This window comes from Microtus ochrogaster, chromosome 4 (assembly GCF_000317375.1).
Source record: "Microtus ochrogaster isolate Prairie Vole_2 chromosome 4, MicOch1.0, whole genome shotgun sequence".
Classification (NCBI taxonomy): domain Eukaryota; kingdom Metazoa; phylum Chordata; class Mammalia; order Rodentia; family Cricetidae; genus Microtus; species Microtus ochrogaster.
Window position 1 is genome coordinate 21,945,621 of NC_022011.1, and position 24,818 is coordinate 21,970,438.

A 24,818-nucleotide genomic window follows, 5' to 3' on the forward strand; every position below is an offset into this window, starting at 1 on the left:
CTTATTATATTTTTTAGCTGAATGATTTTTAAATATTTATGTTGAAGGAGCTGCAGGCCGCTTCCTGCCTCTCAGCTCCTGGCCACTGACTAGCTTTATACCCGAAATAACAACACACAAATTGTATTCATTTAAACTCTGCTTGGCCCATTTCTATTAATGTGTGTAGCGCCACAAGGTGGTGACTTACCAGGAAGATTCTAGCCTACGTTCATCTTGGGTTGGAGCTTCATCACATCTGACCCAGAGAGGAGAGGCATGGCGTCTTCCTGAGGCATCTTACCTCACTTCCTCTTCCTCCCAGCATTCTGTTCTGTTTACTCCACCCATGTTCTAACCTATCAGGCCAAGCAGTTTCTTTATTAATTAACCAATGACCTTCCTCCATCATATTTATCTTTAATAAATCTTAGTCTTCCCTCCCCCTAAAAAGCGAAGGAAGGACAATAAGAAAATTCATATGAAAATCAGAAAAAGCACAGATAAACTTCCCTGGGCCCTTTCTCTCTGGCATGGGTCCAGTGCTTAGTAAATGTCCATCTGCTTTTCTTTTCAGATGGCAGTTGAGCTAGCTGGCAGTTTATTTGGGGACTTCACTTAGAGGCAGTAAAACCAAAATCTGGGTGATCAGAGTTGATAAGATTATCTAGGTTGCTGCTAAATCTTCCTGCCACTTTGTCCTGGGGCCAGTGAGACACCTAACTCTGAACCAGCATCCTTGGGAAAGCGGCACTTTACAAGGTACCTGTGAAAGGCGCTTTGTGTCTGCAGACAATACCCGGAGTGTGCCTTCCAGATAGACAGTACAGCAAGGCGGCACATTAATCTTGCCTCAAATCCTATTTCACGTCTTCCGGACTTTGTAGAGGGGAGGTAGGTGGGAACAATTGATCTATTGAGAATTGCGGGCTGGTTTCCCCCTGAGACCTCTACCTGGGTAACTACATTTGGACAGGAGACAAGTGCTTTGGCCCCAGCCAAGAGTGGTTTCCTGTTCCCTCACTGAGGCTGGCTCTACTTCAGATGGGAAGTGTGTTTGCAAGGCCGACCCTGGAAAAGACATTCCAAGTGCCCACCCCGTCAGGGTTTAATGAATTGTCATACAGGAACCAACTTCCGCCCGCTATGGAGCGAGGAGAAGACTGGCAGCTGGTGGCCCTGAGGCTGCCAACTGAGCCCTCGGAGGAGCCAAGCATGCACCTGTGCCAGAATGCTGGCAGCTGGAAAGATGCCTTGGGGCTTCGTGAAACCCAGGCTGTGAGTGAATCTGCTTAGCATGGCCTTGCTGACCAGCTTTAAAACTGTAAAACTTTTCTTTTTTCTTTCCGGCTCTACTAAAGTAGTAGCATTGCGTGCATGGGAATAGGAATTGTGTGCTTTTAATGCAAACAATGGCGTGCAGAATGTGTAGCTAAAGGATGACTGTGATCACCTGAGAGGCTGCCCTGTCTGCCTTTTCTCCCGTGCTGTGAAAATACTCTCCATCTTCCCTCTTAGCACATTCTTTGTTTTTGTTTTTGTTTTTTTTGAGACAGGGTTTCTCTGTGTAGCTTTGGAGCCTTCCCTGGAACTCACTGTCTGGACCAGGCTGGCCTTGAACTCACAAAGATCTGCCTGCTTTTCTGCTTCCAGAGTGCTGGGGTTCAAGGCATGGGCCACCACTTCCCGGCTCCTCTTATCCAAGTACATAACATCATCGCAAACTTTGGTCACCTTGCTGTACGTTAGCTTCCTGGAAGTTACTCCTTTCGTACCCAAACTTGGTAAACTTCGAGCCACACCTCCCCATCTATTCTCCTCCATGCCCCACGCAGAACACTGTCTGACCCTGAGTTTGGTTACCGAGACCATGCAACCTTTCGGTTTCTGTATTTGGCTTGCTTCAGTCAGGCTAATGTCTTGGAGCTCCACTGAAGTTATTGCAAATGTTGGGATGTCCTTCTGTCCAGGTTTGCTTTTTGTTGCTGTGATGAGCACTATGGCCAAAAGCAAATTGGGGGTAGAAAAAGTTTATTTCTACTTCCATGTTAGAGGCCATTATCAAGGGAAGCTAGGACAGGAACTCTGGGTAGGAGCAGAGACCATGGACACATAGTTTCCAGATTTGTTCTCCCTGGTTCACTCAGCCTGCTTTCTTAGACAGCCCAAGGTTATTGGCCCAGGGAGGGCATCACCCAGGGCAGGCGGAGCCCTTTCTCATCAGCCATCAATCTAGAAAGTGCCCCACGAACATGTGCACATGCAATCTCCCTAGATGACTCCAGTTTGTGTCAATTTGTCAGGTGCACACACAGTCCCCTTGACTTTGTCATGTGTGTGTGTGTGTGTGTGTGTGCACACGCACGTGTGCGAGTGTGCCAAATTTTGTTATTCCGCTTACTTTTCAGTCACCCACTGAGTTGATTCGATGGCGTTTCTATGTGATCAAGGCATTAGCGGACATGCTGGATGAATTTCCTTTGGGCGTCTACCCAGAGTAAGCATGGCTGATCGTCTATTGGGTAGTTACAATTTTTAATTCTTCGAGAGATTTCCACACTGTTTTCGTAATGATTGTGCCAGTTCACATTCCTTCTAACAGTGTCTGAGGACTCCTTTCTTGACACAGTTCCAAACACTTGCAGGCTTTTCTCCTTTTCAAATAGCTATTGTGACAGGCACGAGATGGCATCTCATTGAAGTTTTTAATTTGCATTTCCCTGAGGGATCAGTTGTGTTGAGTATCTTTTTATTTATCTGGTGCCCTTTGTTTGTCTTCCACTGAGAGACATCTCTGCCCTTTGTCCATTTCTCAATCCAGGTTTTTCTTTTTGCTACTAAGTTGTGTGAATTCCTGATCAGATACGAGGTCTAAAGTGTTTCCCCCAATTCTACAGATTACCTTTTCACTCCGTTGATTGTTTCCTTGGCTGTATAAATGACCTCACTGTAATGAGACTCTTGGACAGAGAAGCAGAACACTGAGGCTCTTTGCCAGGAAGCAGCTTTACCTGTGCTAGTCCTGGCTCAGCAGATTCACATTCAAAGGACGAGCCCCGAACACAATGGGGCTTAGACTTCTTAACAGTTTTTTTGCCCTTTTGTCCCCCTAATAAGGTAACATATTTTCACTGGACATTTTATGAGTATAAGGCTATGCTGTCAAGGATATATGAATGTGATATGTTGCCATGACGCTGACACTGAGACTTCAGGAATGCAATAAGATATTACAGCTCTGAGGTCAGAGGGATGCAATAAGCCTGCCTATACATATGTTGATACTTACTTCTAGAATATTCTATTTTAGTTAAACAACTTTATTGAGCTATAGTTTGCATATCCTTAGTCCACCAGTTTAGAGTTTCCGGTTGAATGGTTTTGGCATATTCAAAGTTTTGCTACACTGAGTATTGCCTTTAACTCGTAGCTTGGGGACAAACAATAGATCAGCTCCCTGATATACCAGACCCTCATATAGGGAATGGGCTAGCTTGCTACTTTTGCAAGGTCATCTTTTTTTTCCCCATGTGTGGGAGGGTTAGAGTATCCTTAAGATTTTTTAATGGTGTCAGAGTCTTTTTGGAAGGGAACTAAAATTAATGTCAGTCGTATGTGTTAAATGAACTCAGGGGTGTTTCTGCCTAGGTTTGATGCCCACTCCTTATTAGATCATCCTTAACGTTAATAAATGCTTTTTGTCAAGTAAATTATTGGTAAATACCTCAAGGATACAGTAAAATGTGAGTGTCCCCAAAATCACTAGAGCTGACTTGGTTTCATTAATTTACTGGATAATTTAGGAAAGACTCTAAAAAGCTTGGCTCTCAGTTTCTAGGTCTGTGAAATGGGAGAAAATCTTCCAGAAATTCCTTCAGCTTTAAACATCTGTATATCAATTGTCAGGTAGATGGCTTTGCTTAGTGCTGTAGTTTTGTGATTTTTGGTGTCTTTGAAAGAGGTGAAAAATAGTTTTGCATAATTCAGACGTTCATGCTTTCTGAGAGCAGCAGGCTGAACATATATGAATAAGGACCTGTTGCCTCAGACAAATCTAGAAGCAAAATTTTTAAAAAATGAGCCCATGACCTTGGAATAATGCCTGCTACCTTGAAGCACTGTCTGTGACCTTGGAACGACATCTGTTTGCAGAGATCAGCACTGTGTCCCCACCCCCAGTTCTTTCTGTCACTAGGACTGTATGCATACTAGGATGGCCCCAGTCCTTTGAAATATTTCTACATTAAAATTTGTAAAGGGTAAATATTTCTAAGTTCCCAAACTTCCCTAGGCTCCCTGAAGTCACAGTTTCCCTGCTCCAGTCTCTCTGATGGCTGGGATGACAGGACTCTTGTACGACCAGGAAAGCTGTGTTCTGTATGTTCAAGTCCCGCTGGGCTGGAAACAAGATCTTATTTTTGTCGTTTGGATCTCACATTGTAGCTGTTGTTCATGGATATTCAATAAGCTCTCTTGTTGAAAGAGCGAATGCATGCTAGTTAGCAGACATGTGGGAAAAAATAACATGAGTTGAGGCGTCCCAGGCTGAGAAAGACTGAATATGGCTGAGCACGGCAGAGGGACTTTAAGTCTGAGAACAACTCACAGCTCCAAGAACATGCCGAATGCCTTTCCCCTCAGCAGACCAGGCCACAAGTAATAAAATCTGTGGACAACAAGGGTGGGCGTCATAACAAAGTGGGGGTGGGGGCGCTGCTGAACATAGTAACACTCCCTTCTTTACTAGCTTTGGAGTTAGCAGATGTGTAAAAGACAACATGTTAATTCTTAAGTATCTGGAACCAATCTGCTTTAACAAAACATGAAAGCTGTGAATTAATGAATGTAGCCATAAAATGGAATTGGAGTCCCAGGGCAGCTCAGTCCAGGGCTTGTTTATGCTTTAGTTCAGCACCAAAGCCTTCTTCTAGCTTCTCCCTGCCCACTGAGGTTGTCTTCTTCCTTCTTTCCTTCCTTTCCTTTCTTCTGTCCTTCTTCTGCTCTTCCCCTGCTTCTCACGGACACACCCCTCGCCCCCGCCATCTCTGTCTCTCGCAAATCAAGCCAGTGATTCCTGGCAATCTATCAGGGAGCTGGTACTATTCATAAAAATGGTTAACACCCCCTTGGCACAGAATGACAGGCAGTAGGCAGGACAGCTGCCTTTGTTCTATCTTGATCCTGAATCTCAGGGTTTCATGCTGCAGCTCTGTCCATAAATACACACCTGAGGCTGTGTGAATAGTCTGCTAAAACGGTGTTTCCATGGTTACTCTTCACTGGGTTCTCTGCTGTACTGTAGCTCTTGCTTCTGGGTGTCTGATTGAGATCAATGGCCAATTGTCCCTGATACTGCTGATCCCTATTTGGCAAACCTGGAGTGGCCCTGGAAGTCAGAAAAAAAAAAAAAGACCAGGATGTTGAGTCTGTTCTCGGCTGGTTAATTTTTCTCTTGTCCAGCTGTGTGCAGGTGAAATACACTCGGAGGAGATGAAACTAGGCAACAGGCCACTGTGTTATTTGGTGAATCTGGCTTAACCACTGTGGAGCTGTGCCGTGTGGCCTGGCTCCAAGGGTGCTCCTTTGTCTAACTGGGAGGACGCTCCCTTTTATTACCCTAGACCAGTGATTCCAAAACCAATTTTTTTCTTAGAGAAACTGAAAGCCTTTTAAAGTGTAAATTATCAGGCCCCATCTGCAGGATTAGCACGTCCAATTTCTAGAAAGGGACTGGGAAATTTAACTACCCTTGAGTGATGGGGATGGATCTAGTTGGTTAGGGAGTGTTGTTCTGAGGCTCTTGGTCCAATGTGCTTTTTAAGGGCACAGGGAAAGGAGGGAGAGGACTCTCGTTTCAGAAAGAGAAGCCACTCCACCCCAGTGTACAAAATAACAGTATTCTGGATGCCTCCTCCCCTAGGAGCTTGCTAAGGACCGCTAAATCTTGAATACACTGAACCTGATAGAAGAGAAAGTGGGAAGTACCCTACAACAGATGGGCACAGGAGATCGCTTCCTAGGTACAACCCCAGCACCACAGACATTAAGGGCCTCATTGAATAAATGGGACCTCCTGAGACTGAGAAGCTTCTGTAAAGCAAAGGACACTGTCACTAAGACAAAAAGGCAACCCACTGACTGGGAGAAGATCTTCACCAACCCCGCAACTGACAAAGGTCTGATCTCAAAAATATATAAAGAACTCAAGAAACTAGACCGTAAAAGGCTAATCAACCCAATTATAAAATGGGGCACTGAGCTGAACAGAGAATTCTCAACGGAAGAACTTCAAATGGCCAAAAGACACTTAAGGTCATGCTCAACTTCCTTAGCGATCAGGGAAATGCAAATCAAGACAACTTTAAGATACCATCTCACACCTGTCAGAATAGCTAAAATGGGAACTCAGGTTATCTAGAAGAATATCAAGTGTTCTCAACCACTGAGCCATCGCCCTAGCCCCCAAGGTTATTTTGTTGTTGTTATTGTTGACTAGCTATATCTGTTTATACCATGCAATACAGATTTTCAATTTGAAGGAGGTATAAAATATTGGCTTTTTAAAACTTTCTTCAGAGAAAAAGATTTTTATGTAAAAGAATGAAACGTAAAGTGACATCCAATGTCCTTATGAGGCACTCAGGATGATGCTTTATGGGTCACTGGTCCAGAGCCTCTGCAGAAGAGGACGTCTCCATCAAGCGCAGACAAGGATGACAGAGTCAAAAGGAGCATCAGGGTTGCTGTGGCTTGGACATAACTGCTCCCCACAGACTCATGTCTGAAGAGCTGTTCTCTGGAACTGCCTCACTGGAAGAGATGAGTCACTAGTCAGAGCCCTGAGGTGGACAGCCTGGTTCAGCTCTCTGTAACCTCTGCTAAACTCAGCAGATTCCAAAAACACCCACCAGAGGCTGCTACCACCGCGGAGCTGCTTGCTGCCATGCCTCCTTGACCACGGTCGACTGTGACCCCCTCCGATTGTGAGAAGAAATGATCCTTTCGTCATGTGATCTGCTTATTGACAGGCGTTTGCTCTCAGCAGTGAGGAACTTCTATAACCATGCAGACCGCCAAGGTTTCTGAAACATTAAGATCTTAGGGGAAAATGAGGTAGAGCAGACAGAACATAGGATCCATTCCTATCTTTTAAAGGACATCCTCCTCCTCCTTCTCCTCTTTCTCCTCCTCCCGCCCTCCTCATCATCACCACCACCACCACCACCATTATTATTTAACCACAGTCTCACTTTGTATTTAGCCTGGAACTCACTTTGTAAACCAGGATGGCCTCAAACTGACAGGGACCTCCCTCCCTCTGCCTCTCAAGTGCCGTGGTTAAAGGCATGCATCACCATACCTGGCATATATCATGTTGTCTTTTATTGTGTGTGTGTGTGTGTGTGTGTGTGTGTGTGTGTGTGTGTGAATGTGTGTACTCAAGTAAAGGAACCTGCAAAGGCCAGCGTGTCAGTCACTTGGAGCCTGAGTTTTGAGTGGTTGGGGGCTGCCCAGCATGGGTTAGAAGCTGAACTTGTAGCTTCTGCAAGTCCTTAACCACTGAGCAACTTCTTCCATCCATGTTTCTGTATTCTTCAAGGTAAGGAAATTAAGGCCATGAAACCCATAAAAAATTATCATTCCCTATGATGTCTACAGTAATGGGCTTTATGATCTGAATGCTATCAACCTTTCTTAGCATGATACTCACTGCCATAAGACCATCTCTGCTCATGATTAGAACGGAACCAAAGCCAAGAGCATTCCCGCACGCCTTCTCTCCATCCCGACGATCCCGGGTGCTGCAGGCTCCAGACACTCTGGTGCTGTTGTCCAGGAAACACTATCATCCCAGAGAGAAGCTATTATTAGGGAATAGAGTCTAACTATGCAATAATGGTGCAACAAGTCTTCAAGAATCCTCTGCTGAAAAGGGGGGCTTAGCAGGAATTTATTACCTTCCGCCCTGATTCCGCATCGTGTCCCCAGCTCTGCCCATAATTCATCATCATTAAGGTCATTCATCACTAAAGTCTTAGTCACATGCATCTCAGGGACCATGATTCCTAGGCCTATGTGTTCCCTGCTTTCTTTATGTCTCCCAGGATTGTGACAGAAGAGTCCCAAGGGGTCTGGGTTCAAGACTTGACCCCATCACAAACTGGCCATTTGCCTCAGGGCCAAATACGTGATCTCTCAGAATCCCAGATGCCTCCCCTCACAGTTAATGGCATCTCCCTAATAGAGTTGTTTGCATTAAATGAGATAACACGTATAAAAGTGTTGTGCACAGGACCTGGAAGCCATTGAACTCTAATGAATTTCTTCTAATCATACTTTATTACTTATTTATTCACCTTCCATTCTTAACCCTAATTTTTATTTTCCTGCACATTAATAATCTATACCATAATCTTTAATCTCTTTTAGAGCTATGCCCGGTGTGCAACCATCAATGCAGACAGATGCTGGATATTCAGGTTATTTGGACTTGCGTCATCCAGAAAGTGTTCATGACTCTGATGATTAAAGTTTGGAAAGCCTGAAAATATATGCTGTTTGATTAAGTTTTTTTTTCTTCTCCCTATCCTTTTCCATTCTGCAAATACTATTTCGCCTCTCCCTTCATTTTGGCACAAATATTTTCCCAGAATGCCTTTCAAAGAGGAAGTAGCTGCAATGACTTTATCTCCAGAGATTTCCATATGCATTTCTTTAACTATACAATACAGCAGAACACATTTGAAATACACATTTGTTTCACATTTGTTTGCAGGGCTGCACACACACACACACACACACATGCACACACACGTGTCAAGATTCCCGTGTGGAGGTCAGAAGACAACCTTCAGGAGTCAGTTCTCTGCTCCACAGTGTGGGTTCCACGGGTTGAACTCAGGTCATCAGCGTTGGCATCAAGTATCTTTACCTACAGAGCCATCTGATTGGCCCCAAGTGTATCAGCACTGGGCAGTTTATTTCCCGATGCACAAAGGTGACAAATCCTTCTTAAAGCCTGCCCCTGGCCCCCTTAGTAAGTTTCACTGAGGTGCTCCAACAACGGTTAGACAATTAAATTAACTTGGAAATACCTGACTTCTAACTTGTTTAAGAATTTAACAAGTTTCAAAGATAAAGAAACAGATACTTTATTATAAAACATAAAATAATTAAATATTACACATATATTTTGACTTTTCTCTATAATCCACATTTTTTTTAGTTCAACATTTTCCCTCAGAATATCATTTACTCAGAGAAGCGAGTGAGACACATAAGAACAGGCTATTAATAAATTAATTCTTTCCCATAAAATATAATAAAATGATAATTATATAAAGACAAATAACTTCCCACTTTTCAGAGAGCAAGGGGATGGTAATGTGGTATTATTTTTTTTCTGTCCTCATATCAAAATGACTACCAAAGGGCCATGGCAAGAGGGCCAAGCTGTTACTTTTCACTTCCACGGCATCCAAGAACTCATGCTTCCCATTAGGATGGGGACAAGAACGCTGTTAAATTTAACAGGACACTGTCTTGCTGGTTCTGCTGAGCTAGCAAACCCCTGTTTGAACTGAGACTCTGAGAAGCAATAAAAATGAGTGTACATTCATCAAAGAAATTGGGGGGGGGGATAAAGTAGTATCGTATAAACATGCCCTGTAGAACCACTTCTCAAAGAATTACAGGGGAACACAGTCTTATAAGTTACTCTGGTTTTGGCAAACAGAGTGGTGTTTTTCCAATTGAGAACAATTTTAAGCTTGTTAATGCCCATCAACAGCTGGCTCCCGATGACCAAAAAAGTCTCATAGGAGACATGGTGAAGTCCTGGCATTCACAGAAGGGTCTTGGTGAGTTGTAATTTATTAATGTAGCAAGAAGACAGATGGATTTTTCTTGGTCACTATTTTTTTTCCTTGTTGACCAAGTCCTGGGGCAAATTGAAACTTGTCAGTTGTTAGGAGAAAACCACTAGCAGTCTTTAATTTTCTAAGCATCCTGACAATATGTATGGGGCATTATAAATGGTAGGCTTCCCTCCTTCAAGCATGTTATTTTACCAGTGGGTGCCTATTTTTACCAGAAATGAACATGTCACCAGTTCTTGTTCCCAAAAAGCAGGCACCAGCCTCCCTTGTTCTCATTCAACAAACACTTAAAGTTGTAAGGTTGATGTTACGTGAAAGGCATCAGTATTGAGTCTTTTTTTTCCCTTCGATTGTGAATTTTAATTACTTGGAGATCTTAAATAGCTCATGTGGCCCTGCTTCCAGAATGCTACTGGGAATATAGTTCAAGTTGTTAATTTCAGTCTTGGAGCCTCTCTACAGGCAGAATATACTTGAAACCAAATAAACAACACACAGAAAAGAAACAAGATGAAGCTTGCCAGTCCAGCAGCAAGCACCCATTCATTGAGCACCATTTGGTGTCAGATTTTGACACTATAAAATCCAAGCAACTGTTAGGCAAAGGGTTCCATCCATGTATTTGATGGTTCTGAATGTCAATCTTTGACCCGGAGCCTTCGAGGGCCTTTTAAAAATAGATGTCTTTGCCCTTGACTCCTTTGATGTTCAAAGGTATGTGTGTGGGGAGGAGACACATCCCAAAGTCAACAAGGTTTCCACTTGGTCAAAATGAAAACTTGACATATCTCAGTATGACGTGTCTCATCTTCCAAATGGCAGTGCAAATCAAAGGCTTTTTTTTTTTTTTAAAAAAAAAGTTGGATTTGTCAACACTTCTCAAGGTCAAGTCCTTTAGAGTACCACGTGCTTCTAGAGGTCGACTCAGGAGGCTGCTAGCTCTCTATCTTTTCTTCAAACCCTGTGGCAGTTCCTCTGTGGTTTGTAGTCTTGATAAAAAAGGAGACCTGGAGATTGACAGGTAAGGTCCTGTTCTGAGGAGGGTGAGCGGGCTCTGGATCAGCTCTTCCTTGTGCATGACCTACAACACTGTTTCCCATAAAACTTGTGGTTGCAGACCCCATGCTGAGGGACCAGGTGACACCAGTTGAAGAAATCAACACAGGATGGGTCATCTGAAAAGAGAGAAAGCATTTAGCATATCAACTAGGACTTTGACCTTCTTTATTAAGATGAGGGCCTATGGAACAAAGACCTAGGCCCACTGCCCCGTCCCTCTGTGTGTTCTATCCACGACACATTTGGACTTTGCCAGGGCAGGATTAATATGCCAAACAATCTGTCTGTCAGCAAAATTTAAATGGTGGGTCAGTGTCAGAAAAGAAGCCATGTCCAGTAGCTCATCATTGTCTGTATATAGTAGTTAGCATGGACACACGGGTCCCAGGGTGGTACCTCCCAAAGAACATTTTCCTTTTAGTTACTCTCCTCTCGTCTTTGCACAATAAAGACCCACACAGCTCTCCCGACTCTTGTTGTATTGGCCCCAGCTTTGATTTTCTCCATGGCTCACACCTGCCTCCAGTTTCCTCAGTCCTGGCTTCTTGTGCCCAGAATTCCCTGATCTGACCGAGGGCTACTTCCCAGGGCTTGCCAGATTACTTTGAAATGATTTGGATTACAGGTGTATACCGCCGTGCATAGTTTCCTATCATGCTGGGAAGAGAACCTAGGGATTCATGCATGCTAGGCAACACTCTACCAACTGAGCCCCATCTCCAGCCTCCAAAGACTTCATCTTAAAAGGAAAGAATGGTGGCATGACTCTTTCCCAGGGATGAACGGCTGGAAAACCTTCCTGAATGAAATGTTGCCTTCAGATCACGCAAACAACATGGTATTGGCAGAAAATGTCTCAGATTTGGCCTCGCACAAGGATGAGAATGCAGCCCCATGGGTGCTGATGGAACCACGACACCCTAGAGCCGAGTAACAAACCCATAAGTTGCACAACCAACCATAGCGAGCTGCGGAAGATTTTTCTCAAAAACTGGTGAGATTGATGGGGTCTGGGATCCTTTACCTCTCTTTTCAGGAGCTGGACAGAAGTTTGTATTACAGGCTCTGAGCACTGGAGGCTTCTGATGGAGCAAGCAACTGGAGGAAGGCCGGCCTTGCTGCACACAGCGGACAGATCGGGTCTGGACTCCTCCCCCACAGGTTACCGTGCACTGCCAAGGAGGGAGACAGAAGGGAGTTATACCTGCTCCGCTGGGCAGAGTCCTCTCTGAAGTCAGTGGCATCCAACAGAAGGAAGCACGGTTTTCATGACCAAGAGGCCTACAGATGATGCAGTCTGCAGCCAGTCCTAGGCATTCAGTCCAAGTCTACTCAGCCCTGTGTGAGCAGTGGGGCTATCAGAAAAGTCTTGGGCAAACGCTATTGCCCCCGAGAGGGGGTCATAAGGAAGCAGGCTTCAGTAGTAGTTTCAAAAACTCAGAAACAAATCCAGACATGGTCAAAGATGGAGGACAAGAAGCCCAGGCAATCTCGACCAGACGCCAGAGTGGCTGTGGGTCATTTGAAAAAGGGGCCATAAAGGATAACTAACCAAAGATACTTTGGGATGGTGCCTAGCTAGCTTCTGAGGTAGCATGGTACCTAACAAACAAGGAATTTTACTGCCCAATTAAGTAGAATCTAGGTTCAAAGTTTCTTTGTGTCCCCCATGACTACATGGAAGATTGGTGGAATTTTAACAAAAGCATGGAAATGCCAGGGGAAAAGGAGACCCTTTAACTGTTTTGCTTTAGAGTGGACCACAGAGGGATGAGAACACCATTTCGTACAAATATCATTGTATGGCCTGGTATTTGGGAGGAAACAGTAAGTTTTGGCAGAAAGAAGATGCATTTAGGAATATTCCAAACATTCAAATATAGATGTATGATTTCCATCCACTTGCCTGACTCTGGGGGTGCCATTTCCTAATACACAATAAGCACTGAGGTCTACGAGTCAGCTTTTATTGCACAAAAGCAGATGTCTGAAGAGGAAAACATCTGGCTTCCTGGCCATTGTTGGCTGACGTCCAATCATATCCACTCATTCAGATAAAAGTACATGCCTCCTCCATGTGAAAATGTCTTTATATTCATTGTACATAAATGATCAATAATGGGTTTCATAAGCCATAAAAAGAATTTCTAAATATTAAAGAAAATCACAAAATTTAAGAAGCCTATAGCAGTGTGTGTGAGTGTGTGTGCATGCATGAGTGTGTGTGTGTGTCACCATGCCTAGTCAAATAGAAATATTTCATTTCCTTTCATTTAAGAAGCCTATAGCAGTGTGTGTGAGTGTGTGTGCATGCATGTGTGTGTGTGTCACCATGCCTAGTCAAATAGAAATATTTCATTTCCTTTCATTGGGAATTTGTTTTCAGGTCCTCCCATTTTCAATGTTCCTTTCTATATTATACACAGATACTACCAGAGCCTGTGTTTAAGGATGAGTTGAGCAGTAGCAGTGTCCTGGGACCTCTGCAGAGCCTTAGGTTCTCATGGAACCAACCAGTGTTCTCAAGAACAAGGTGTCTCTGTCACCTGATGACTGACAGTTTAAGTCCTACCTTTCTCATCCACGAAACTGGGACAATAATGGCTACCACAATGTTGAGAAGAGGATGAGACGAGAAAATGCATAAAGAGCATTAATAGAAAGCATGGGCGGAGGGTGGCACAATTTAGGTTTTCTGTGTCCCTCAGAAACATGCTCTGATACAAAGTGACGGTTTCAAGAGTGGCAACAACCAACACAGGCACGATGTCACAGGCTTTCTGTTCAAAACTTATTCCAGTTTTCTAGGTCTAAACACTATGTACCAGACTGTATGTAGTACCTGCCCAGGTTCATCTAGAGAGTGGGATGGGTCGACCAATGCCGACTATCCCAGCTCGATAGAGTAGGGACAACTATTGATGGACTGAGAGCAAGCTAGGGTGGTATATCTCACTTGAACATATGCTTCCTAAACCTGCATGCACCCACCTGTTGCCATGGTGATGAATACCACCCTGCCACCATGCCGTACACTGGGCAAGCCCTTCTGTTGCAGGTTTCTTCCAGTTCCAGGTTTGGCTTCTTCAAGTTGCGGCATCTCCGCTCTGGGAATGGTATCAATTTCCCTTGCAAGGTTTTCTCACTGCACGTCAGTTCTCTCTTCCTCACACCCAAACCACAGGTAGCAGAACACTAGGAGCCCAGAAAGGAGGGATAAGGGTTCCACAGTCAAATCTGCTGAGCTGTGTGTCCACACAATATCAACCAGTGCAGCAGCGAGGTCCCTCTTGTTACAGATGAGGACATCAAAGGCAGGAGATTTGAAGTGACCTTCTCCTCTCTGACTTTTAAAGAGAAATCCCTGTTCATCAGGGATGAGGAACCATGTGGATGTGTGAGACACAGGGTACCGGATTTACTCACTTTGTTAATGCCGCATGATTATATTGTGATAGTTCAAGCTACTCTTGATTTCTCAACGTCCTTCATCCATCTTGTTGAAGGACCAGAGTTGGGGCAATATGGGAGTGACAAGGACAATATTTGAGGCCTCTCTGAGGAGTGGGGAGTTTGAGTCATGTAATGAAAATGATTGAGGCAGAACCACTTTTGAATGAATAACTAACTGCTTATCTTTAATTTTACCTGTCTCTTTCTTGGTTAGATCTATTCTGACACTGTGTTACACTATAGGGAAAAAGAGAGAAGTCTGAAAAAGAATAGACTGTTTTGGACCTTGAGATTTCTGTCTGGTGCTCCAATGTGGGTCTCTGTCTCTGTCTCCTTTCATCACCTGATGAAGGTTAATATTCAGGAGGATGCCTATATGTTTTTCTTTGGAACTCAAGAACAATCGCAATGGGTTTTTGATCCTACGGCACATACTGGCTTTGTGGGAGCCTAGGCAGTTTGGATGCTCACCTTACTAGACCTGGATGGAGGTGGGTGGTCCTTGGACTTCCCACAGGTCAGGGAACCCTGATTGTTCTTTGGACTGACAAGGGAGGGGGACTTGATTGGGGGAGGGGGAGGGAAATGGGAGGCGGTGGCGGGGAAGAGACAGAAATCTTTAATAAATAAATAAATAAAGAATAGACTGTTTTAAACTACAGTGTAATGTATGGGGTCTGGAAGTGAACAAGCATCCATATAAATATTATAATCTATATGCTAATGTATGTTCTATGTATGTTAGCTCCATTGTAAAGATGAATAAATGGAGGTAAGCCCAACGTTACCCTCACAGTGCATGTTAATAGCTGATTGCAAAGAGATTATTTTTGGGATAATGCCTTTATAAAATGATTGAGAGGAGACGGGAGCACATTGTTAAATTTCATTCATGACATGGGTCAGGCCTTACTACCTAGAACAGAAGTGATTGGAGGAACAGATGCTTGGCCATCAAGCTTATTACAATTAGTGGAAACTCACTGTCAAGTTCATTGAATTTAAATAATCTAGGATCCATACCCCTGCAATCTCCAGAGAGGTTTAAGTGAAAAGAGAAGACCCATTATAAATGTGGGTGCTGCTAGCACATGGGTTGGACTGAATCAAAAGAGAAAGCAAGGGGAACACCGTTTCTCGGTTTCTATGGGACAATGCAGAGAAGCAGCACTGAGGTGGCACCTGGCACATGTCTGTACAGAATGGAGCCATGTGGGTCTGGATGAGTGAAGGAGCAAGTATGAAGAACCCCCGCCTCTGCCAGTATGCCCAAACTCATACCTCACTCCATGAAGAGGTGACCCACTGGAGTCGGTTGTTTTTGGGGCATCGTCCCAGCACACAGCCCTCCTGTGACTCAGGTCTGGGGCTACCAGAACACAGGCTCTCTGAGACCGTCTCCACGGCAGAGTTTTTACAAAGGACCTCACGTCTCCTCACTCCTCGTCCACAGGTCTTGGAACACTTGAGAAGAAGAAAAGGTGCCATTTGCTTCCATTTCAGATGGAATTCGTTTGAGTAAACACCACACATATTTACACAGATGCATTGACGCTTCATCAATACCCTACACATTGCATACTATTTAAAACACTGTGTTCCCTTTCAGATTTCCCTCTTTATTCCTATAGCATAACACAGTGTTAGGACAGATCTAACCAAGAAAGAGGCAGGTAAAACCAAAGACAGGGAGCTAGTCATTCATTCAAAAGTGCTTCTGTCTCAATGTTTCCATGTCTTGGCTCAAACTCCCCACTCCTCATAAGCTAAAATGGGATATTTTAGCTTCCGTTTTAAACATCTGAATACCCAGTGGCTGTTACATCCCCCAGCCTGAAGATGAACCATGCTTATCATGAAACAAAGGGCTTTCCAGACACAGGATACATTGTACCAGTACTTGGATTCCTCTCTGCTATAAGACTCTGTCTAAGGTGGATTACTGTGCAACCATAGGAAGAAAAGCAGAAAAATGTGCACACTATATATAGATATGGACAAGAGTATCAAAAAGAATGAGATCCTTAACTCCTAAGAACTTTCTTTGGCATGGTGTTAACACAAGCACCTATCAAACATTTCTGGATAAATTCACACAATCCAAATCTTTACTCTGGGCAAGTTTTATTTTTTCCTAAGACCTTTCTGTTTTGGCTTCCTGAGAATCCTATGAACTAGAGAAGATGTCAAAGAATCATCCCAGGAACAGCTAAAAGCTTTTCAAAATTTCTTAGAAGACTGACTCCACACAGAGATTGTCTTGGAGGGCTGTATCTCCATGTTAGTTTTTGTGGTCTTCTTTTCCATCAAAGGATGTGGCCACTAGAACTTACATAATAGGCTGAGGCATAGTCCTACTAGGGCTTAGAGGACCACGGTAACTTCTCACTCATCAGTGTCCACAGTCTTAAAGGAGATAATGTCACGAGCAGGAGCTTTTTAATATATTCAAAGTGATGAACTTTAGGTTGTAAATTGAAGCCTGCATCACACAGCTGCCCATCAACCTTCTGAGTTCATTGCTATCACCCTATTCAAAAGAAATATCTTAGAACTAAGGTCAAGGTAGTTTGTTGCTAAGGAACAAACACAAGCTGGTAAGTTGAGCCTAACACCTAACCTTGGAAACGCACCATGGAACCTTGGGGAGGAACCATGGAACCTTGGGAGTGAACCATGGAACCTTGGGAGCCAACCAAGGAACCTTGGGAGTGAACCACAGAACCTTGGGAGCCAACCAAGGAACCTTGGGAGCAAACCACGGAACCTTGGGAATGAACCACGGAACCTGGGGAATGAACCATGGAACCGATCACCACTCCTTCACATTTAATTCCTGAATGGGTAATAAAACTCTTAATTTTGTTTGCAGTTACTTTTCACAGGAATGCACTGTGTGCATTGATTGCAGCATGAATTGATTTGTTGCTGTGACCTATGACCCATATGTAAGAGCTGAGTAGTTTGTGGGAACAAATTTTTCTTCCATGTTCATCATGAAAACTACTCAAGACAGATCTGGTCTCTACAATTAAGTTGTTTAAAAGGAGAAACATATTCAGAATATTTTCATGTGGAAGTTGGAGTATTTTAAGATGTCTGGACACTCTGTATTACCCACTTCCTTTGCTCCATGCCCATCATATACATGTGGCTCCATCCAGCCTTTGAATTCTCCATTTGCAATGCTCAATTGCAAAGAAAGATTGACTCAACATCACATCCTACTTAGACTAACCCCTGCTAATATATATAATATATATACTTGTATATATTATATAAATACTTGAATATTTATATACTTGTATAAATACATATATATATATTATAAATACAAGTATTTATTACCACATTCAATGTATTTCTACCTATTCCTGGATCCTTATTTCCTAACAAATATAGTCCCAATTTTAGTAAAAACCATCCCCTCGTTTCTTCTGGAAATTTGGTAGTGTGTTGTTAAACTTGGAGTCTAAGGGAAAGCATGACAGACATGAGGGCATTGGCCACTAGCTACCGTCATGATACAGGTGATATACTTTATATTATCCACCCACACAGGCTAAGATAAGGCTCAGAAGGCAGGAAAACTCTGGTGTTTATCCTGTGTTTTGGGGAGCTGATGTGCCCTTGGAGGACATTAGCTTCTGTGCTCTAGATGCCGATAGGGCTCATTCACTTCCAAGATGTCTTTGAGATGAACATATACTCCCATAAGGGAGCATCTGATTTACAGGACATTTACGAGTTGTGCACAACAGGGAGTTCCTATTCTATGCCTCTTCTGACCCCATGATGCTATGCCTTGGGACAATTGCAAACTCGGTGCCTGGTTCTTTTGTATTCTTTCAACTCTACAGCTTTGCCACTGAAGAAAAAGTTAGAGCTGCTTCCTTTATCTTTTTCATTTTATCCCATTTATTTCTTTATACTCTGTGTGTAGAGATTAGCAGATAACTTGCTATGGTGGGTCCTGGGGTTTGTTCTCAGGTGGTTGGGTCTGGTAGCAAGTGCCTTTCTTTACCCATGGATCAATCTCTTAGTAGCCAGCACTACATCCCAATCCCTTTCTAGCTGCATTCATAGACTCCCCTAAATGGTCTCCATGCTCATTTCTGGGCCACTAAGGGAATAGTCCAAGCTCTGATATAAGAGATCCAAAACTTCAGGTCGCATAAGAACCATTACAAAGGTACTACTGAAATGACAACTCCCAGGCACCAACTCATTAATTCACTCTGAAGGTGCACAGAGCCGGGCAGTTCTCAGGTGGCAAAGTCACTGATATTCCCACCACCTTGGTTTTTCATGCAGACCATGCTTTTAAGGTGGTGCTTTGGTACCTGAGACCAGGGCCCGGGACTCCACTCTGGAGGGCAGGCGTGGCCGTTGCACACTTGAACCTGAGTGGGCGTGCTCACTGGGCAGAGAGAATGCAGTACGGCTTCCTCCTTCTGGAAGGGCTTCTTCTGCACGCACTGTATCTTCCGGCTCTGCTGGCCCCCGGCACAGGACTTGCTGCATACACCCCATTCACCTGGCAACCAACTGTCAGGGAGACCCAAAATTACTTCCTGTGAAGTCAAAGCTCTGTAGTACCACTTCTCAAGACAAACTGCCCAGGAAAAGCCCCTGGTTTGTTTAATAACCCATCGGGGCAAGCTCCACTAGCTGTTCTTTGATGGAGGTTGAGTTACACATCGACTGGTGGGGGCAGCTGGAAGGAGACATATTTCATCCCCACAAGGTTCTGGCAAAAAACACATTCTAGTCTCCTACATGGAAAGAAACATGCTTTTCTTCCTGAGTAATCTAGCCAAGCAAATTTACTGAGCTTTCAACTATGTGTCAGGGACCCAGGCACTGGGGTTGCGAAGATGAATGAAACCACATTTGTCCATAAGGCAGCCTATGACACAGTGAAGCCATGGATACGTGCACTTCCTGGTAAGTACTGTGACATACGCACAGGCTAGGGGAAGAGGGAGCAGCACCAGAGGGCAGGTGTCTATGTAGGAGAGGGACAACGCTCAGAGGAGACCTGCAGAAGCTTCTGAGTGGCAACTCCCCACGCCCCTACTCTAGTTGGTCTTACCATTTGCTGATGGGTAAGAGATCTAACCTCATGCTGTCTACTTAAAGACTACCAGACACGGTTTTCCAGAACTATCTAAGTCACGATCCAGGAATGCCTATCCATGGAAACGCTGAGTCCCTTTTAAGAATTACTTCTTACTGACTAAAAATTGTATGATGTACAGGTACAGATATAACATTAAAATAAAGAACGGGAAGATACAGCTGCTGGGCATTTGACTCACAGAAGTGATGGCTACAACCAATCTTGGATACAAATATGCTAAGCACTAATTATTTTAGAAAATAAGACCAAACCAGTAGCAAACTGTGCTTTGGTTAAACATCAAGAATTTCATTGCCCTCCTTAATCTTACCCTCCCTCCCCCCTTCTCTGGCTTCTGCCATAAACTCTGAGTGCAAAATTAAAGCCCTTTGGTCTAGAGAATTAACACGAGAGTGCTATAACTATATGTGCACTTAAAAATATCATAAAATCCAGAGCATCCTATTTTTTTTCAGTCAGAGACAATGTATCAAATAATTCCTCAGATTTATATAACTTTTGTACTTTACAAGATCTTAGGAAACATACTTTGAAATTACTAGTTTCACCATTTACCTCCCACCCCCTTAAATTGGGTTTTCCTATCAACTCCAAGTTTCTTTCCTTATGTGATAAAGGTGATGAGCTTGTATGTCTAGCAGAGAGAGCATCTCATGGGCATTTGGGGTGGCACTCTGGCCTTCCACGTCTGATTCCCAGGCTGCCTTTCCCCCTGGCATTACTCTCATCTGCTTCTCTTCCAGGTTTCCCATCTTGTCCTTTATTGATACTTAAGATTTTATAGTGCACAGCTTTGCATCCCAGCCCTTTTGTGCGTGCCCATCATCTCCATTCCCCCTGAAGGGAATGACGGGACCAGGCGAGGCCACCTCCACATTACAAGTCTCTGCTCAGAGCCTGACATCCAGTGAGTCCTCCTGACGAGGCTGATGCGTGTGGAAGTAGCAGAATTACATCTGATAATCCCTTTGTCCTTAGGGTTCTCAGAGTTGAGATCCTGCTTTCTAGTCTGTCCTGGTGGAAGAGCTGTCCTTGAGAGTATCCGTTCTCTGAACTGAATTCCCGGACACTGAGGAAGGGTCGAGAGCAAAGGGGGAAAGCAGAAGAGCCCACCCAGGACACCAGCTCCACTCTGCAGCCCCTACAAGGGGCTGTTCTTAACAGAACATCAATCAGTCCTGCCCACGGTCTTTAGGGGAGTCTAGATGTTGTGGGCGACCTCAGCATGCTGAATGGTCTAACCAGGGATAGGAGGAAGTCCTGGGATCAGAAACTGTCACCTTGCCCATCAAGTGTGATTCTCTGTGTACATATTAGTAAACATATTATGCCTACTACCTAAAGAACAGATGAGTCCAGAGATTCAAGAACTCTTTCTGTTAATTGCATCCTAGGGCCACCGAGGTAATTCTTATAACTGTTTATTTTTTGGAAAAAATAGGAAAATCCACAGAAGTTCCCCCCCCCCCCCATGTCCTATTTCTTTCTTTCTCTTTGTAGTCATGATTCAGTTAGCTTCATAATCTCAGAGGGAAACTAGACATTCAGAATTGGTGGGTATCTAAAACCCCAGACAGTTATGAGAAAATAAAAATTAGTTTATACACATAAATATTTTTAGTTCATTTATACACACACATGCACACATACACACATCCTTGACTGTGTTACCACAAAGTCAGTACCTCTTATTAAAATGATCTGACCATCACCACTGCTTTCTATAAATACATCTGGCTTAAGATAAGTCTCCTAAGGGAAGACTCCAGTTGGCCAGGGAGCTGGCTTCGACTCATCTCCCAACAGTGGCATGGCTAAGATGAGTCTGAAAACAAACCCACTGAGTGCCCCAGAGGGACAGTCACCAGTGAGAGTGTCACCACTTGGCTTTCACCTCTCTGGTTTCTGTCTTACTACTGTGCAATTTGCATTTGAGGTTTCACGGTCTGCATTAGTATCATCCTACATTCCCGGATGACCTATGTACAAGTTAAGCATGCAGCCACATTGAAATTTAACTAAAATATCTGCTTGATTCCATTCTGGAAAGAGGGTGGTTTTTTTCAAAAGTTAAATGGGGGTGGGGTGGGGTGGGGTGGGATGGGGTTGTGGCTCTTGCTCAGTGACAGAGCACTTGCTTGGCAAACATGGAGCGTTACATTCAAGTCTTACAACTGTTAGGGAGGAGAAAGACACTGCTATATCTCAGGCTTGCACAGCAAGATGTGAGTGTCTAAGGCAAACTCATATTTTTAGGTCCTATGATTCAATTTCAACTGTTTTTTTCCCTAGTTTTATAGTAAACATTGTATTTGTTTTTAAACCCTTCCCATTAGAAGTATGAATGGGGCCTTTTCATTGTTGCCTAACTGTGACAAAGATGTAGAAAACACATACAAACAAGGAGACATCTGCGGACTTACTAGGCTGGGCAGGAGAAAGCATTGCATATCTTGGGTTCCGTTGCCGGCTTGGTTCTGACACTGCAGAATGAGGAATTGACTTGAGTCTTTTGATCTCGTAAGCAAATGGCCTTGATGCTTATGTAACCTAGTAAGATGCCAGAGGTTGCACAGTGAGAAACACAGATAACCCATTTGATTTGGTTTCCAAAACTTACTTTGGGGTTGATCAGTGTTCTAGTATCCTATTTAAGACACCAAAATCCAAATATGTTTGTGAAAATGATTCTTTTGGACACAGTTTCAACCCACTTGAATTCAAATCATTTATCTAGAAGATAATAGACTTTATACTTTAGTAGTTTTAATATGTTTTTCATTTTCAAGTGGATTCTAGAACCATCAAGTGATAAATACTATTTGAAACAGAGTCGCTATAAAATGAAACATCCCAGGAAGCGTTATCATGAATTGCACAGGTCTAATGGAAAGCACTTGTATCTGTAAGCCAGTAGTGGGGGGCTGCAGAGATGCCACAGCAGTCAAGAGCACTTGTTGCTCCTGCCTCTAGTCTAGAGGGTCAGGGTTGGATTTCAGCATCCAGACAGCAGCTCCTAGACATCTGCAATGCCAGTTCCAGGGAGTTCTTACACCGTTTTCTGCCTTCTGTAGGCACTGCACACATGAGGTGCACAGGCAAACACATAGGCAAATATTTACGTAAACCAGGGTCCTAGCCAATGGGTGTGAGTGACTATTCAGAGTTGAACTTTTCTCTGTGAATGCATCACACGGTTGTAGAAACATAAGATGCTTTGCTGTGAAGTAGAACTTGTGGGTTTTCACATAGAATCTATTTGTTTCAGCAGAGCTGTATGCTTGATTCCCAGTGTCCAACATTTCCCATCAAAGGCACAAAATGTTTCCTAAATTCTCATAGTTAGGTCCTCAGACAGGGAATGCCACCTTGTTTTTCAGTTGTTCTTTGCTCTCCATTTATGTGGTTTTCCTTGAAATAGCATCTGAGACATGATTCAGATGTCCCTCTCACTTTAATGATTGAGAGTCAGCCACACTCCTCGGCTCACAGAAGTTTGTTTTCTGGAGACACAGATCTAAACTGCATTGGGGTTCCCCGAAGTTCACAGTGTCCTTCTATAGACTCTGTAAGCAGAGATGAGCTGGGAAGCAGAGTTAGGAACCCACTTACCTCCCCCACAGGAGACTGAGCAGTCAGACTGCTCTGTGCGCCAGGTGTGGTGGAACCTCTTGGTGGGTGGCTGAGTTACATTCATGACCTTGGGAAGTGTGTACTTCCACGAGATCCCCGGATTCTTGCCTTGTGTCAGAATCTGGATAAGGTAGGATAAAATTGGAGAGATAAGTAAACCAACCCCAGGGACTGTGGAGATCTTGTTGAACATTTTAGAGATATTTGCAAATCATTTTGGTCTTAAAGTCATGTCATTTCTTGTTCCTAAGCGTGTCAAATATTGACATAAAAAGGCTTCCTATGACACTTTAAAGCATTCACTGTGCTAGGATCAAATGTAGACAGATGCTGGAAAACCCAATTTTATGTTTTCTGTAATCATGTAAAACTCAAGGTATCCCCATCAATAAAGCAAATGAGCCATTAAAATGAATACAAGTGAACCAGCAAGGTGACTCAATGGGTACAGGCACTTGCTGTGCAAGTCTAATGAATGACCTAAATGCAATCCCCAACAGACGGATGATGAGAAGGAGAGAACAGAATCCACAGTTATTCTGGGACCTCTACCACCTATGCCCACGTGAGAGCACACACACACACACACACACACACATACATACGAAAGGTCATATCATTGGGTCTCAACCTTAAACAAGACACAGGATGAGCCACACACACTCGTGCTACATAGATAATACATTCAATGTTATGTCTCACTATGTTGATCATATGTGGACTTATAAACCTTCACCATTAAAGCTCAGCACAGAATAAGCACACCCCCCCCAATCACAGCAGACCCCAGTCAGCATTTCCTGTCACTTACTGCATAGTCCAAATGGGATTCCAATAGAATTCTCAAAGGTACTTTACAAATAGAAAGTGTCTTCGTATTATGTCTACGAATGAGTAGACGCGGGACTGGAGAGATGGCTCAACAGTTAAAAACAAATGCCACCTTTGACGAGGACTTTGATTCAGTCCCCAGCATCCTTGTTGGATAGCTTACAACCGCCTGTAACTACAGCTTCAGAGGAATCAACACCTTCTTCTAGCCTCTGCAGGTACCTGCACTCACACATGCGTGTGCACGTGCATGTGCACGCACGCGCACACACACACACACACACTTAAAACTAAAATAAATTCTAATTGAGTCAATATATACAGTATAAGGGATTCAGCCTAAAAAAGGCTAGGACTCAGGACAAATCTGACCCCATGGAGTGTGATTCCTGATGAGCAGTGGGGCTATGAGCCTCCTTCAGTTCTCACGTGCTCTGTCAACCTTTGCCTATACATTCTCTCAGAACATTCCTTCAGTTCACTCTACAAGGCTCTTATTTGGTCATGAAAAAGAGTGTGTACAAGATCACTTAGAATGAGTAGGTAGCGAATTTAAATAAGTCTGCAAAACAGTGTCCTTTTCTAATGCCAGCCATAGCCTTCTTTTTGATGTGGGCAAACACTCTGGGTGTCCTCTCTTTCAAACCATCCCCCCCCCCCTTTTTCTCTCTCAAGCTCAATTCATGAATATAAATAACTGGTTTTCTCCTACCCCATGAGTCTTGTGGAAAATTCTTCACCACCAGAACTGGGCATGCATGCTCCAGAGGCAAAGCCTACAGCCAGTTAAAAATAGGAATCCCTCCTCTCTGTCTGTTGGCATCCGACCCCAATTAAAGCTG

The 24,818-nt window shown here is 43.7% G+C and overlaps 1 protein-coding gene across 1 annotated transcript in view; it reads right to left on the minus strand.

The window, feature by feature from the left end:
• Positions 1-10,713: 10,713 nt before the first annotated feature.
• The window catches only part of Adamts18 (ADAM metallopeptidase with thrombospondin type 1 motif 18), a 73,047-nt gene continuing 58,942 nt past the window's right edge, over positions 10,714-24,818 (minus strand). The window contains exons 14-20 of the mRNA XM_026789940.1: positions 23,125-23,266; positions 21,936-22,062; positions 18,713-18,917; positions 15,651-15,833; positions 13,908-14,111; positions 11,941-12,088; positions 10,714-11,032 (exon numbers count right to left, since the gene is read on the minus strand). Coding sequence (XP_026645741.1) covers positions 10,917-11,032; positions 11,941-12,088; positions 13,908-14,111; positions 15,651-15,833; positions 18,713-18,917; positions 21,936-22,062; positions 23,125-23,266 — 1,125 coding nt within the window. The 3' untranslated portion in view covers positions 10,714-10,916. The remainder of the gene's footprint in view (positions 11,033-11,940; positions 12,089-13,907; positions 14,112-15,650; positions 15,834-18,712; positions 18,918-21,935; positions 22,063-23,124; positions 23,267-24,818) is intronic.